This window comes from Harpia harpyja, chromosome Z, assembly GCF_026419915.1.
Source record: "Harpia harpyja isolate bHarHar1 chromosome Z, bHarHar1 primary haplotype, whole genome shotgun sequence".
Taxonomy (NCBI): Eukaryota; Metazoa; Chordata; class Aves; order Accipitriformes; family Accipitridae; genus Harpia; species Harpia harpyja.
The window spans coordinates 76,931,030-76,945,465 of record NC_068969.1 but is presented as its reverse complement, the minus strand read 5'-3'; the positions used below and the strand labels follow the sequence as shown (position 1 = coordinate 76,945,465).

The 14,436-nt window shown below is 39.0% G+C and overlaps 1 protein-coding gene across 1 annotated transcript in view; it reads right to left on the bottom strand.

The window, feature by feature from the left end:
- Positions 1-7,709: 7,709 nt before the first annotated feature.
- The window catches only part of TMC1 (transmembrane channel like 1), an 85,032-nt gene continuing 78,305 nt past the window's right edge, over positions 7,710-14,436 (bottom strand). The window contains exons 18-21 of the mRNA XM_052777179.1: positions 13,262-13,387; positions 11,506-11,584; positions 11,274-11,409; positions 7,710-10,328 (exon numbers count right to left, since the gene is read on the bottom strand). Of these exons, the coding sequence (XP_052633139.1) occupies positions 10,060-10,328; positions 11,274-11,409; positions 11,506-11,584; positions 13,262-13,387 (610 nt within the window). The 3' untranslated portion in view covers positions 7,710-10,059. The remainder of the gene's footprint in view (positions 10,329-11,273; positions 11,410-11,505; positions 11,585-13,261; positions 13,388-14,436) is intronic.

Sequence of the window (14,436 nt, the reverse complement as noted above, 5' to 3'; positions counted from 1 at the left end):
TCTCAGAAAAAAGAGATTCTGCTTCTGCTGGGCCAGGGTGGTCCCACAGCACAAGGCTGAACAACCTTGTCACTAGGGTGGTGGGGCTACAGCCAGAGTTGCACCACCACAATGCTGTACAGAGAAGGGAAAGCAATTTACTTCCCTGTTCTTGTTAGTGTCTGGCTGCTCTTCACTGTGCCTGCTGCATCCCTCCACTAAATTCTCATCAAAATCCTGGTGCAAAGTGAAACCAAACCAGAGACCAAGCAAAGGTTAGAGGCAGCTCTGTACGGACAGTGATGCGTTCGTACATTCACTGACCAAATCTGCCAGGAGACAGACCAGCAATAAACAAAAGAATGTTCCTTGTGGCTTAGTTTCTTTTAATTTAACTCATTCTTCCACAAATTACTGAACAAAGCAGGACAGCGAGATATTTTCTGTGTTGATGCTCACTTTGCTGAATCAGATCAGGCTCCCTCTCTGATTTAAGGCAATATTTAGAAGACAGCGGCCCACAAGCTGATGAGGAAGATTCCTAGGGCCATCAGCACCCTGATGTGGAGGGGATGGCTGGGGTAGAGGGAAGCTGCCTTTACAACCTGCCTTAATCACAGGTGATTCGGAAAACCCCAGGGAGACAATACTGAAGCAGGAGAGGAAATCAGATGTTAACACATAATGTGCTTTGTGTTCTTTATGATGTCCCATTTTCTAAGCTGTCACAGAACCTTGGACACAGACTGTTTATAGGTAGGTAAACAGACAAATAGATAGTTAGATAGATAGATTTATTCCTAGTGTTGCAGCGTGATGAAAGTAACTTGGTATTATACAGGCAGACAGTGGGCACTCAATTTCTCTGAAAACTGCTATTTATACTAATCTGTTACCATGCCTCAGAGTATCTCCCTTCCAATGCACATTACACCGCTTTCCTCTGTGTGTGGAAATGACAGAATATTTGCTTTCCACTGTGCAGCAAAGTTCATTTTGGGAAAGGAAATGGCAAGTGCCAAGCTGCTTATCTTAGCAGACAACATTACTCAGAGCACAGTTTACCATCTGAGAATACCCATCTCTATGATGCTAATCCAGCACATGAGAGCAGCAGTGGCACAGACAGGGCTGTCAGTCTGCTTTTGCATGCTAGGTAGCACTGAGGCTGATCTTGACAAAAAGAAACTGCTTATTAATAAAAAATACACTTCTATATTTTTAATGTGGTTGCAGCTGGAGCATAAGCTGATTTATGGTCCACCGGCATCATTGCTGTGTGTGGTCATCAGAGATACTTGAAGGTGCCAGACTGGTGCTATACACTGGTGACAAGAATATGCCTTTAGAATGGTATAAGAGATTTTAGAGGTTTTCAGACAGTTGTTTACAAGCAATAATAAAGCTTACAAGGTGTTTGGAAAAATGTCCTCAGTGTTTCAAATATGATTCCTTTAAACAAATGAATTTAGCTTGAAGACTTTCTAAAAACATCCTTTGTGCAAGGTATCTGGAGCTGTGGCTCTGTCTGTGGAGTTGTCATTAAGTGATTTAAAAAAAAAGAAAAGAAAAAAAAAGAAGGGAATGGTCTTGACAAAAAGCAGTACAACACTGAGAATACATTTGCTTCATCCTTCTAGCAAAAAGGAAGAGAGAAAGAAAGGTAAAGGTTTTGAAATATCACATTTATCTTCATCTTAGCAAGACATTAATCCCATATTGATTACAATGAAATTGTGCTTCATACTGTAACACGATAAGGATTGAATTGTTACTTTATATAAGATATGTATTAGATTGATATCATCTTACTGGTGGATATTGGTGTTTTGCTGAAGATTTGGCCATCGTACTTTGAGAACCTCTGAAAGTATTTTAGAAGATTTTCTTTTTTTTCCTACATTCATTACATAACACTTTTTCTTCTATTCACTTTTCCAGGTCTTAAAAAAGGTTTTATCTAGTAGAAAACCCAAGACTCATCCCTTCTCAGAGATGCAAACTAATGGTTTTAATGGTCTGTTAGCTATTTGACTCTCTTTTGCTTAGCTCATTGCATAAAAGTAGCTTTTAGCTTTTAGCTTTGTGAGTTAACCACTTGGGATAAGCACAGGTAGAGTTTTGTAGTCAGAAAGTTCAAAATTTTAAATTAATAGTTTTCATGAGTAGAATTTATATTGATTGAAAACTATCTGCTCTAAGAATTGTGCAATTTAAATATCACCAACATAATTGTTTTGTTTCCTGCTCCAGTGTTTTGAGATAATGGGTTGTAACTATTATTGACCACAGATTACATATTGGAATTTTTTTCCTGATCTAATTCCAAGGGAAAAAAATGTTCTGATTCTATTTTTTAGGAAGTTCTTCACAATGGGTTAAGAGTTTGAAATATTAAAGCTTTCCCCACAGCTGTGGAGAGCAGGCAAGGACACAGACGAAAGAGTCAAAAGGTAACTGATAAACATAATTTACTGCAAACCTCATTAGTTATTGTATGATAGCAATGCACACATGATAAGAAAGGATTTAAGAAAAAAATCAACCAGAAGTTTTAGAAATTCTCTTTTCTTGTGCAATTTCAAAATTAAATAACCAATATTTTTTCAAAATATATGTGACTGTGATATTAACTGCACAGAGTAGTATGTACAAATACACGAATCATCTTTTTCATGACCTGACCAGAACGGTACCCTGGGTAGTGTGGGAGGTCGTGGAAAGCTTGAAATCCCCTCGGAGTAGATTAAGGCAAAATGATGCCAACCGACCAATCAAATTGTTTATTGAGCACAAACGTAAACAAAATCCAAACAATCGTGTGATAACTCAAGAAATTGCTGTCTGCCAAGCGAGTCACAAAATCAAAGGGAAAGGGGAGGGGAGAAGTTTGCCTGATTTTACCAAAATGATTCAACATGAAACTTAAACTCTATGGATGAACTATTCAGATGACTAACAACATCAAACTATGTACACAAAGTGAGATAAAGGAGGTGAGAAAGAGCAAAATAAGGTGCTGGCCGCAAAAAGAAGAGCAAGGTAGGAAAGAGAAAGAGAGAGAGACACCGGTAAAAGGTATCAGCACCCTAGGATCCAGCGACGTTCTGTTGGTCCTGTTGATTGCTGGTGTCCTGGTCTTCTCAGCTGTGTGGTGGGGAGTCTCCCTGTGAGTCGACTTGGTGATAGAGGTCTCCCTGTGTGTTGGGTATATCAGAGGTCTCCCCACTTCTGTTCCCGATGGTGCCCTTTTACGCGGTCCAAGTCCCCAAAATCTCCGCCCAGTTATAACTTGACTAGTCAAGGTAACGGAGATCCATGCAAAGATTGTGTGGTGTCTCCAGTCCAACACGCAAGTCTCTGCAACTACCCACCAAACTTTTGTTGCGCCTGCACTGTCAAGATTGTGACAGATTGCGCCAGGCTCTGGGTATCATTGTTGGGGTACAGGTAGACTGCTCTGTCCCCGTGGTTTCCTTCATACCAAGAAACATTTATACAGTCTCGTGGTTTCCTCGGTACCAAGAAATATTTAAGACAAATATCTGACACCTGTCCTTTACAATCTTCCAACAAAAAGTCAAGGACAAAAATAAGCTTCAGATAAATTCTGCAATATTCTTTTATTATTATTTTGCTAACTGTCCTGGTTTCAGCTGGGATAGAGTTAACTGTCTTCCTAGTAGCTGGTACAGTGCTATGTTTTGAGTTCAGTATGCGAAGAATGTTGATAACACACTGATGTTTTCAGTTGTTGCTCAGTAGTGTTTAGACTAAAGTCAAGGATTTTTCAGCTTCTCATGCCCAGCCAGCGAGAAAGCTGGAGGGGCACAAGAAGCTGGCACAGGACACAGCCAGGGCACCTGACCCAAACTGGCCAACGGGGTATTCCATACCATGTGACGTTACATCTAGTATAGGAACTGGGAAGTGGGGGCTGGGAATCGCCGCTTGGGGGACTGGCTGGGTGTCAGTTGGCAGGTGGTGAGCAATTGCACTGCGCATCATTTGTACATTCCAATCCTTTCATTATTACTGTTGTCATTTTATTAGTGTCATCATTATCATTATTAGTTTCTTCTTTTCTGTTCTATTAAACCGTTCTTATCTCAACCCACGGGTTTTGCTTCTTTTTCCTGATTTTCTCCCCCATCCCACTGTGTGTGGGGGGAGTGAGTGAGCAGCTGAGTGGTGTTTAGTTGCTGGCTGGGGTTAAACCACGACACTAAGACTTCAGCAGATGTGGTTCACAGCTTTCTATGACTATGCACTGCATCTGGGAAGTTATGTCTCAAAGGAAATAAAAAAAAATCTGATGTGGTATACAAGCTCCTTTCTTTAGATCTTCATGTTAAGCAGGATAAAAGAATCAGACCCCTGAAGTGCAGGTCAGTATATTCAGGTGTTCCCCAGACATGTAGGGAGGTGATAATTATTCCTACCTTGAATTATTATTAATGCCAAACATCTTTCAGCTCTTTACACTAACCTAAAATCTTCTAATAATGTAAACTCAAGCAAATATTCCACTGAGAATGTTTATACCCAAATATGATACTGGTAGTACATTTGAGTCCTAACCTTAGCAACATTTCTATTTGCAAGCTGTCAATAGGATCTGTAATTTCTGGCACAGTGTCCTCCCACAGCATTTAGGCAATAAAACAAAAACTTACTGTGATAAAAATATCTTGGTTCTGTGGCTTTTGTTAACACAGACACATGTGAATTCCCTGGATAACCTTGCTATTTAAGGAAATGGCCACCTGTCATGTACAGTATGTAGACAGGAGCTGTGTGTCGGACTTGGTGGCTGCATGTGATGGAGTATGACCATGGAGAGACAGCTTCTTGCTTGTGGTACTGAATGAAAGAAGCTAAACTAAAAGGGGACAGGAAAGAGGGGGACAAGGTGTTTCCTTTGCTGAGACCCCGGGAGAACAGCTGCCTGGGACCAAGATGTGGCAGCCCTCATTCAGAGCCACTGCTCCTTTCCAAAGCAGTTACTACAGTGGCCAAAGCCCTGCTGTTTCACACAGTCCAGTTTCAGCCAGGGAAATGTCTTAGTGAGTATCTGACAAGCAACCATGATGGCATTTGAATCTCACAAACCATTACCACAGCATCCTAGTGACTCTGACCTGGTCTCCTTTCCCCTGTGCACAGTTTTAGTGTCACTGCATGAATCAGCCATGTGAGAAAGAGCTCATGTGCACACAGCTGTGGCCCAAGGAGCTGAGTCTCCCACCCCAGCACTGCAGGGCAGCATCACTGAGCTGTCAGAGGAAGCTCTCTGAGTCTCCTGCTGTGGCTTGCAAAGCCCTCTGCACTATGCTCCTCTGGAAGAAGCTTGCTGCTGAAATCACCTCCATGTTCTCTTGAGCCAGCAGGCTGAGCCACAGCCGAGCTACCAGGGAGTCACACCCTTCCACCTTGCTGTTTCTTCTGACACAATGCCCTGGAAACACCTTTACTTGCACCCACCGGGCAGAACAATAAAAGTGAAAAAGTTTCTCCCAGTGGTAGCTGATGCACCACAGGGGTGTAGCAGTGTCTCTCCATGGACTACCACAGTCTCCTTGTGGAAGGGGAATGAGAACTGCATCCTTTCCCTCACAGCTACAAGTTGGGCAGTGGGTGCTTATGTGTTTTGTCTCTCCAAACTATGCTATAGTTAGGTCCCACATCCGTAACGTGACCACAGACCACAATGGTGAGTGCTGCTTCCTGATTACCGGGTGATAACTAGGCTCATGAATGCATTAGAGACACTAGCTGATCACAAATAGATGGAGAAAATGGACAACTCACAGAAAAGTATACATTCCATTATTAACCTGACTTTAATATCTTGAAACACAGCTACCACTGAGTATGGTTATAATCTGGTAGATAACATCAATTATACAGCGCAATCACACACTGACTTTTTTATAGTCCAGTGTTTATAGCCTGTAAACAGCACGTTTGCTACATCCATACAGAAACTTCTGTCACAACCCCCAGGTCATTCTTTAGTTTAGGGAAATACTGTTTTTCATAGCTTTCTTATAACCACTGGGCATGGGTGCTCTTCAGATTATAATGACCTTTTCTACCGGAGGTAGGGGAATATTGTTTGTGTCAACACATTGTTATAATTTTTCTTTTTTTTTTTTTTGTCCATTCAGTGATTTCAAGGAATTAATATAGACTGGTTATGTGGCATGGACAGCAAATAGCTCATAGTGAGCTCGCAGCCTCATTTTTCAACAAAGGACAGAGCAGATGTTACCTGCTTTTGAAGTTAATCTCTAGCCATAATGAGTTTAACAGCCTGGGTTTTCACAGAGAACTAGAAAGTGAAGCAAAAGATTCAGCACAGCTAAAAACTGCACCTAATTTTCCAGTGAGAATTTTGTGGTTTTTTTAAACAATGTAAGGTAATAAAATGACTCCTTTAATTTAAATCTCTATCAGCTTTACAACAGCTCTGAATTTCCGCAGATCTCCATGGATGTTATTATTGCATGTATTATACTTGTAATTTTCAGGTCCCAGCTACCACAAATCTAGTGTTGAAAAGGCTATGTTATAAAACGTCCTGTCTCTCACTTGTGAATTCAGTCAAGACAGGACTTGTCATCCTTTTGCTTCCTGTTCATCTGAGAGCATTGCACAGTCCCAGGGTAGGACTTTGTCACTGAATAAAAATATTTAATTCAACAGCAGAAAAAAGACAAATAGTAGAAGGGATATGTGTTCAATAACCATCATTTTATAGGAATTATAGTTTTCACTGATCAGTGAGAAATTAAATCTTTGGCAGGGACTTCAAAATATTTTGAAGGTCCCTCTGCACCAGTACACTAATATAGTGAATTGCGCTTTTATTATACAGAACATTATACTAAATGCTCAGCCAAATGTTATGAAGATGGCATGTAAATTGTGCAGAGGAAGATGTGGGACATGGTAAGATGCACTGAGTCCTGATTTCACTGAAAATAAACACACAATAGAGCTCAATTTGCAGGTCTAAAAACATAGAAGAAAGAAAATGGTATAGGTGTCACCAATGAAAACAAAATATATTTTGTTTCTATAAGACCATTTACCATTATTTGAATCACAGTAAGTATTATTCCTACTGTCAGGAGTATTTGTTACCTGTTCAGCACAGTACAAGAATCAAACAGAGGAGTAGCTGTGTGGGTAAGCGAATGAAGGTTGCTTGAGGCACTTTTTCAAAAAAAGCAGAGACAAAAAATTTTAACTGAAAAACTCAAAATTTAGGAGGGATAGAGAAAGATTGTACAGAAAGGAAATGTGACTTGAAATCTGATCATGCAAAATTATTGTAACAATCTCAAAATTACTTTTACCAAGTAAGCAGCATGTTTTCCTAAAGGTAAACTTAGTATAGAACATTAAAATGTACAAGATCACATTTTGTCAGCTAAGTCAATGTTATGTTATCAATAAGATTGCAGACAACGAAACAGAACTACGCTAGGAAGCATTGAAAGCAGAGCTTCATGAAACACAGTGATGAAAGGCCTTTACTTAGAAGTACCAAAGAATAAGAATAAATATTTCATTTTCAGTCACAGCAGTCTGATGCTGATCACAGGGCATGAGCAACTGTGTCTTATTGTTGTTATTCATTTTGGCTATTAATGCTCATCACTGCATATACAGGTGCATTCTGAGAACACTTTTATTGTTGAAAAAATAATACAGCATACAGATCTAACAGAAAGTTCCTCAGAATAATTTCAGCTGGTGGATTCCTTACTGTGTCGTTCTCCCATTCATGATGTAAAGCAATCCCACAGAATGAAATACTAAGCTTGCTAATAATAAGAAAGCCTTTAATACCCACAGAAAATATTCACTCCTAACAGAACAAGGAATCCTTAAGATCCGTGTACATAGCATAAACTTCCCTCTACATTTCAGGGAACGAGACTGCATCAAAACCAGTTTACAACTCCAATTTATTCCAACACCCCTTGAAAAACTCAGATGGATCACCAAGCCACAGAGCATCTTTAAAATCAGTTTCTTCACTTCTATAAACAATATTCCTTTTCCTAAGGAATATACATTTTTTTTGTTATTATGAAATATTAACAAACAGTGAGCTAAAACCTCTGTGCAAATCAGTGTCTCATGACAGATCAATACCAGCTTCTAGAAAAAGTTTACCTTAAAAACATGGACACACTAGAGCACTGGGGCCCGTGCTTAACTTCAGTAAGACTACTGACAATCTTATGTCTCTCGGCTAAAAACATATGCAGTTTAAAAATTAATCATGTTAGAAGAAGATTTCAGATTAATAGACAGTTTGAATTACTGTACTTTTTCCACGTCTGAAGCCCATAGATTAGAAATCTTATCTGAGAAAGATGAAACAACTTACACTGCACTGAGCTGTACTTTCTCTAACATTAAATGCAAGACTCACTGCACCCTGGGTGCAGACATGTCTTGGGATCCAGTCTTAACTCATTTGTCCTCTCCCCTAGTAATAACAAATTTCCAGTCTGTCAGCTGGAAAAGGCCCTCCCTTGTAGTTGTTGCAATACACTTATCTCTTGACTTGGTTATCAATGCTTAGTGTTTACATGCAGAACAGCCATGCTGGTGCCCACTAAAGGTCTGATTGATCTAATACCTTCTCTCCAGCTGATAGCAGATGCTTATGGAAGCAGTACAGAGTCAAGTCAAGTATAAAGTGAGCTTTCCCTTGCTTTACCCATCCAGGTTCTGGCAATTGTTAAAGACTGCTGGAGCTGGAAATTGCATCTGGATCATTGTGTTTTATGGGGGTACATAGTATATACTGGGGATTTTTGTAAGCCTTTTTCAGTAAATTCCACAATTTAGTTACATGGAGGTTGTTTTGTGATGTCACAGACTGGTTTTATACTGAGATATGGTTAAAGTTTTTCCACTGTACAAAACGGACCTCTATTTTACAGAAGGCCCCCAATGAAATTACATTTATTTTTTTAGAAAAGAGTCAGTTGACTAATTTTGTTGTTATTAATCTTGTGAGTCTTAAAAATAATTATCAAGGCCCAAATTCTGGACAAGGACATAAAATCAGTACATAAAAATAAAGCTATCTCATTGGAAAAAGTAACATCAGCTTGTGCATGGGCTCGCAGCTATCCTGTGTTTCCACAAGACCTATCAGACTAAGGACCTTTTCCAACATGGACTCCATAGAGGTCAATGCAAGTATACAATGATAAATTCCCAGAGTAGATTATACAGCACATAATCTTATGCAATAATAAGAGTCTCTGTGCTATAACACAATCCTGCAGAGTACTTGGGGGAGATTATTGCATAACTGTCTTACCCCTAATCCTCAAATACGTTTTTCTGCACAGGAGAGATTTCTTCACCACTTTCATTTTTTAAATTTATTTTTAGTCTTTCAGAATGTGATAAAACTATTATTAGCTAAAAATGGTACTGTAATAGGAGTTAAATTTTCTTCATAGCAACAGGCAGAGTATTGGTTTTCTTTTACCTTTTTAATACTTTCTCAAAGACTTTAGAGGTGATCACCCAGCTTTTGGAAAGATCCTAGTTTTCCCACGTAAAATCTGAAATCTTTGGGTAAGCATATCTGACCTGCAGAAGACAAGCTGTATGCAGTGTTTAAATATAACTGACTCTCACACACTTTGTAGGAAGCTATGTTTTCAGTGAACTGTGCTTCTAAGAAAAAGGAAAAGGTGTTAGGGACACACTTTCAGGATTTTAAGAAAATAATCAACTGAATACAAAAAGTTTTTCATTCTTCTAATAAATATCTTCCAATAAATATCCCTAAGTTTAGTAACCTATTGACACAGATAACACATTTTTACAATGCCTTCAAATGCAAGAAGATATATGCAATGTTTTCTTCTGAAGCCTCCCATCCTGCAAAAACTGAAGCCCATGGGTAACTTCTATACACATGAAGATTTACAACAAACACAGCAGGGTTCTGCACTTGCAGGAGTGTGTTCGGGTTTAGGATGACTCTTCTGTCCTTCAGCATCCTTCATCATATCACAATGTGCTTGAGGCTCCTTATCTGTAGTTGGCAGAGCCCCTGGGCAATCCTGGTTGCACCCCTGGGAAACGTGGGTTTCCGGGTGGATAGCCCATCATTCCATACCCCCTGGGCCCCGGTGGCCTTGTCACAGCTATGGATGGGAGAGGAAGATTTCCTCCTCTGCTCTGGGGGGGATAGTGGCTGTTCGGGACAGGGCCTGGATGCTGGAGTGCCTGAGAGGAGCTGGCTTCTTGTGGCTGGCCTGTCTTCTTTGCCTCATTGCCACCCTGTTCTTTCTTGTTGTCTGAAATATGTTTGGAGAACAGAATTAAAAAATGAACATGCAAACCAGAAATCCCTTGAGAGGAAAATCCTGCAGCCACCTGTCCACTCCAGAGTGTGGTGGAAAGTCTAGTGCCTCCCCTGCTAGCAGCCTGAAGTCTGGGGTAATGGACCTTCATGATCTTTGCACCAGTATTTTCTCTCCAGTCCTTTCTTCAAGGCCCCAGTGTAGGAAAGTGGAGGCTTTTCCCAAGTAGCTAGCACTTAGATATCATCTATAAATGATGGTAAAGGTAGCTATTTCAGAGTTAAGTGGGCAGGTTTTGATGCTGAAGATGTGCCTTGCACGTGGTTCTTCCAAAGACAGTCATCTCTACTCTGTGTTTCTCTGCTAGGTTTGAGCTTATGCTGGCTGTATGACATGCATGCATGATAGGGAAAGTCTAGCAGTGTCCGGGGGAAAGGAAACAGCCTGCAAAATCCTTCAGGACAGACTGAAACCTGCCTGACCAAGCTAGGCTTTCTGATAAGCGTTGCTACCAGACTGCATTCTCACTATACCTTCTCCCGGTGAATCTGGCACAGAGGACAAACATTGTCCTGAGCAGTCTTGGATCAACAAAATACAATAGGAGGGTGCAAGATTTGGTTTGTGATAGGTAAGAGGGATCACTGACGTTCAGACCAGGCTTTAAGTGTTTTTTTACAGGCCTGGGACCTTGTGATTCATTATAGCTGTATTACAGGGTTTTTTATTTTGGTGTTGCCTGGTGTGGAATAATGTTACAGTATTTCTTAAACGAGCCGAAGAAAGAAAAATGGACTGGAGATTAGGCTAATAATTGTGATTCAGTGTTGTGAATCTCTTTCAGGAGATTATGGCAAAGGAAACAGTCAAGACAGTGAGGAAGGCTATGGTCTGGCATACATTAATTCCTCATCCTGAGGAGTTCAAAACAGTCTTTACCTTGGTTTGGAGTGGGTTTATCTTGCTCGCCTCCGTTTTGCTTTGGCTGTGGTGGTTCTGTCTCAAGTGGATTTTCCTCCTGTTCATTTGATTTTTGTGCCTTTTGTTTATTTCTTCTTTTATTTTCTTCTGCTTGCTAATGGTGGGGGGAGAGAGAAGGCATCTTTCAGTGACCTGAACAACTTCTCTGATATTTAGTAAAACCGAAAACCAGTAATTCTCTATTTCTTACACTTTGTAGCTTCTTTTTAAGTTCCAAGTTAGCTTCCTTGTAGGATTTGGATGTAGCGTTGAGATAATAAATACTCAAGCTAAATTTAAAGAAAAATAATTTATTGTTATGTAATGATTTAAATATAAGGACTCTTACAACTTTCCTATAGCAACAACTACAGTTGTGCTAATATAAAGTCTGTATATTTTCCTCATTTATCATGCCTAATCAGTAGTAGTATTTTGACAGCAAACAATTGCTTCCTTACAGTATGAAGAAGACACTGTTACTTCAGGGTCAAAAAAAGCTGAAAGAAATTATTCTGTCTATTAATGCTCTACATTCAATCTTACAGTAGTTAAGGAAGATGTACCAGAAAGCTATGCCTCACTATGAAGTGTGTTCTAAAGAATAACTTATAAAAGTTAATTAACTTGTATGACATACATACCTTAAAAATGAGTAAATCATATTTATAAAAGCTTTTGAACTAATACAATAGGCAAATTCAAGTACTGCCAAGAAAACAGCCAAAAGCATAAGTTTTCATTTTTGTATTAAATTATGACCTACACCTTCTACTGAATAAAAACATAACTGCATAATGCAATTTTCATTTTTCAGTGTATTGTATTACTTCTTTGATAACTCTATGAAATTAGTATTTTTCACCATGCTGGCTTAATTAGAGAAATTCTGATATGAAGTCTTTTACTGATGTAAGCAGTAAATAATTAATCTGCATATGCTGTTTTCTCTGCTTTGCCTGATTTTGCCCTGTATTTTCCTTCTTTTTTTTTTCTTTTCTTTATTTATTTTTTGTATCTTTGCCTTGGACCATTCCAAGAAGAGAATAGTGCTCAAAAAAATATCTGTAGGACCTGACCATGTATTTCAGAGGACAGCCTGGATTCTTTGTTTTTCTAGCCAAGAGTTAAAAGAGAATTTGATGTTAAGTGAACCTTGGAAAAATTTTATCTCAGAATTTCATTTTGCTCATGTAAAATCCTTCTGCAATTTCTGTTGTATTCTGTAATCTTCTCTACATTTATTGGCAGTTCTACAATGGAGGGTTAAATCCCAGCTCATCTCTACATAGAATTAACTTTTAGTTCAGCAGTATGCTAAATAATCCAATATATGTATACAGCAGTTTAAAATGCCTTTATAAAGCAGGACTCAATACAGTCTCTGAGAAAGACTATTCTGGGGTCATAATTCTTTACCAGGTACTGACTTACAAAAAATCCCTACTAGCCCTATGTCATAAAGTCTCCAACACCTTGTCTCACACTTCTGTCCCAACATCATAGAGTACTTTGTTTGTCAAGGAAAGGCCAAGGCACTGAAGATCACTCACTGAAAGTTACTGAGAAATAACTCTGCTTCCTGGTGGTCATGTTTCTATTAAACTTGCTAAGGATTTATGATACGTTGTTCTGCCTACTGGACAAGCTGATAAAAGTCACAGTATTTCAGATCCCCTATAGGCTTTTGCATTTTAATAGCTTTGCCATTATTGTGGCAACAACAACATTTTTGAAAAGCAATAACAAGACCAAAAAGAAAGCTATTGAACAAAAAAGAGATATTACCCCTTGTTCAAAGGCACATTAATTATGATGAAATAAAAGGCTTGTGAATTGTTTAGGTCCCTCACCATAGGGCAATCAGGACTGTATTTAATTAAATATTCAGACAATGAAGATTCAGAGTGAAAGAAACTTAACAGACCTTAGATTAAGCAAGCTTTGAGTTAATATTGTATACGTACACCATCAGCAATATAAAAGGTAGGATGAGTCCAGGGTTAGAGGCATAACCAAATACCTTCCCAAACCAGGAAGGGAAGTCATGCTCCAGAGTTTCTGATATGACTTCAAACATTCTAGTCTTCCCACTATTAAACAGAAAAGTTGACAATATATCACACACAAATATTATGACAATGTCAACGCAGTAGTATGAATATATAGGTTAATCACATCACATCAAACCTGGGAATAGGTCAATGAACTATATGTTTACATTATTTAAAACTTGACAGTTTGAAAGGAATATTATTTAAAAGAGTATTTATATATTTTAAGGGGGAAAATGGACACCAATATTTTTATCGTATGCTAATAGATTTTGCCTGCAGTTACCACCAAGATTACTCCTCAAAGAACCAGTGTACCGTGTTGTGAACTCCATGCCAACAACCAAAGAGTGAAGTGCAATTTGTGCTCTATGAATTCCTGTTGAAAAATTCAAATCCCACCTTTTTATGGTTGATAAGCAAAAACTGGTCTGCTTGCAATTAGTTTCCATCCAGGAGTGTTCAGCCTAATTCTCCTCTCTCTGCCATGTACCAATGCTATAGAAGTCAGCGGCTGTGGTTTAGGAGACTTGTTATTGTTACAGCAATCTAATAACCTTCATGCGTAACTGTTCCATGGCCAGTTTATCTAGAAAGTATTTTCTCCCTAGACAATTAACATTAAGTTTTTCTTGCAGAAGCATTTTAATGGATGTTCCAAAAGTCGCTTCCTGTTTATTTTGCTTTTGGCTGTGCATCACAGTATAGTTTGAAGTTTTTTACCTGAACAATACCAGCAAAATAGGTCTTTATATGTATTGATACTAATGGTAGTTTTAATTGGTTGAAGGAATTGTCACGAAATTGCCACCTGATATTCCAGTCATTGAGGTCTCCTGTCACCTCTTTTCAGTTCTTGTAAAGCATTTCTGACAACCAGTTCTTATGTTTAACCCCTTCCTGGTAATCTAAAAAGGTTTCAGGGAGAATTCTTCAGACCAATTCTTTCTTTCCACTTCCCCTACCCACCCATGGTAGATGAGAAATTCCACTCTGTGCTCTCCTTATCTTTTCCCCAGCACACACAAAGCTTCTTCTGTTGCAACTTTGCTAATTCTGTCCTGGCTTCCCTACTCCTGGCAAGTCTC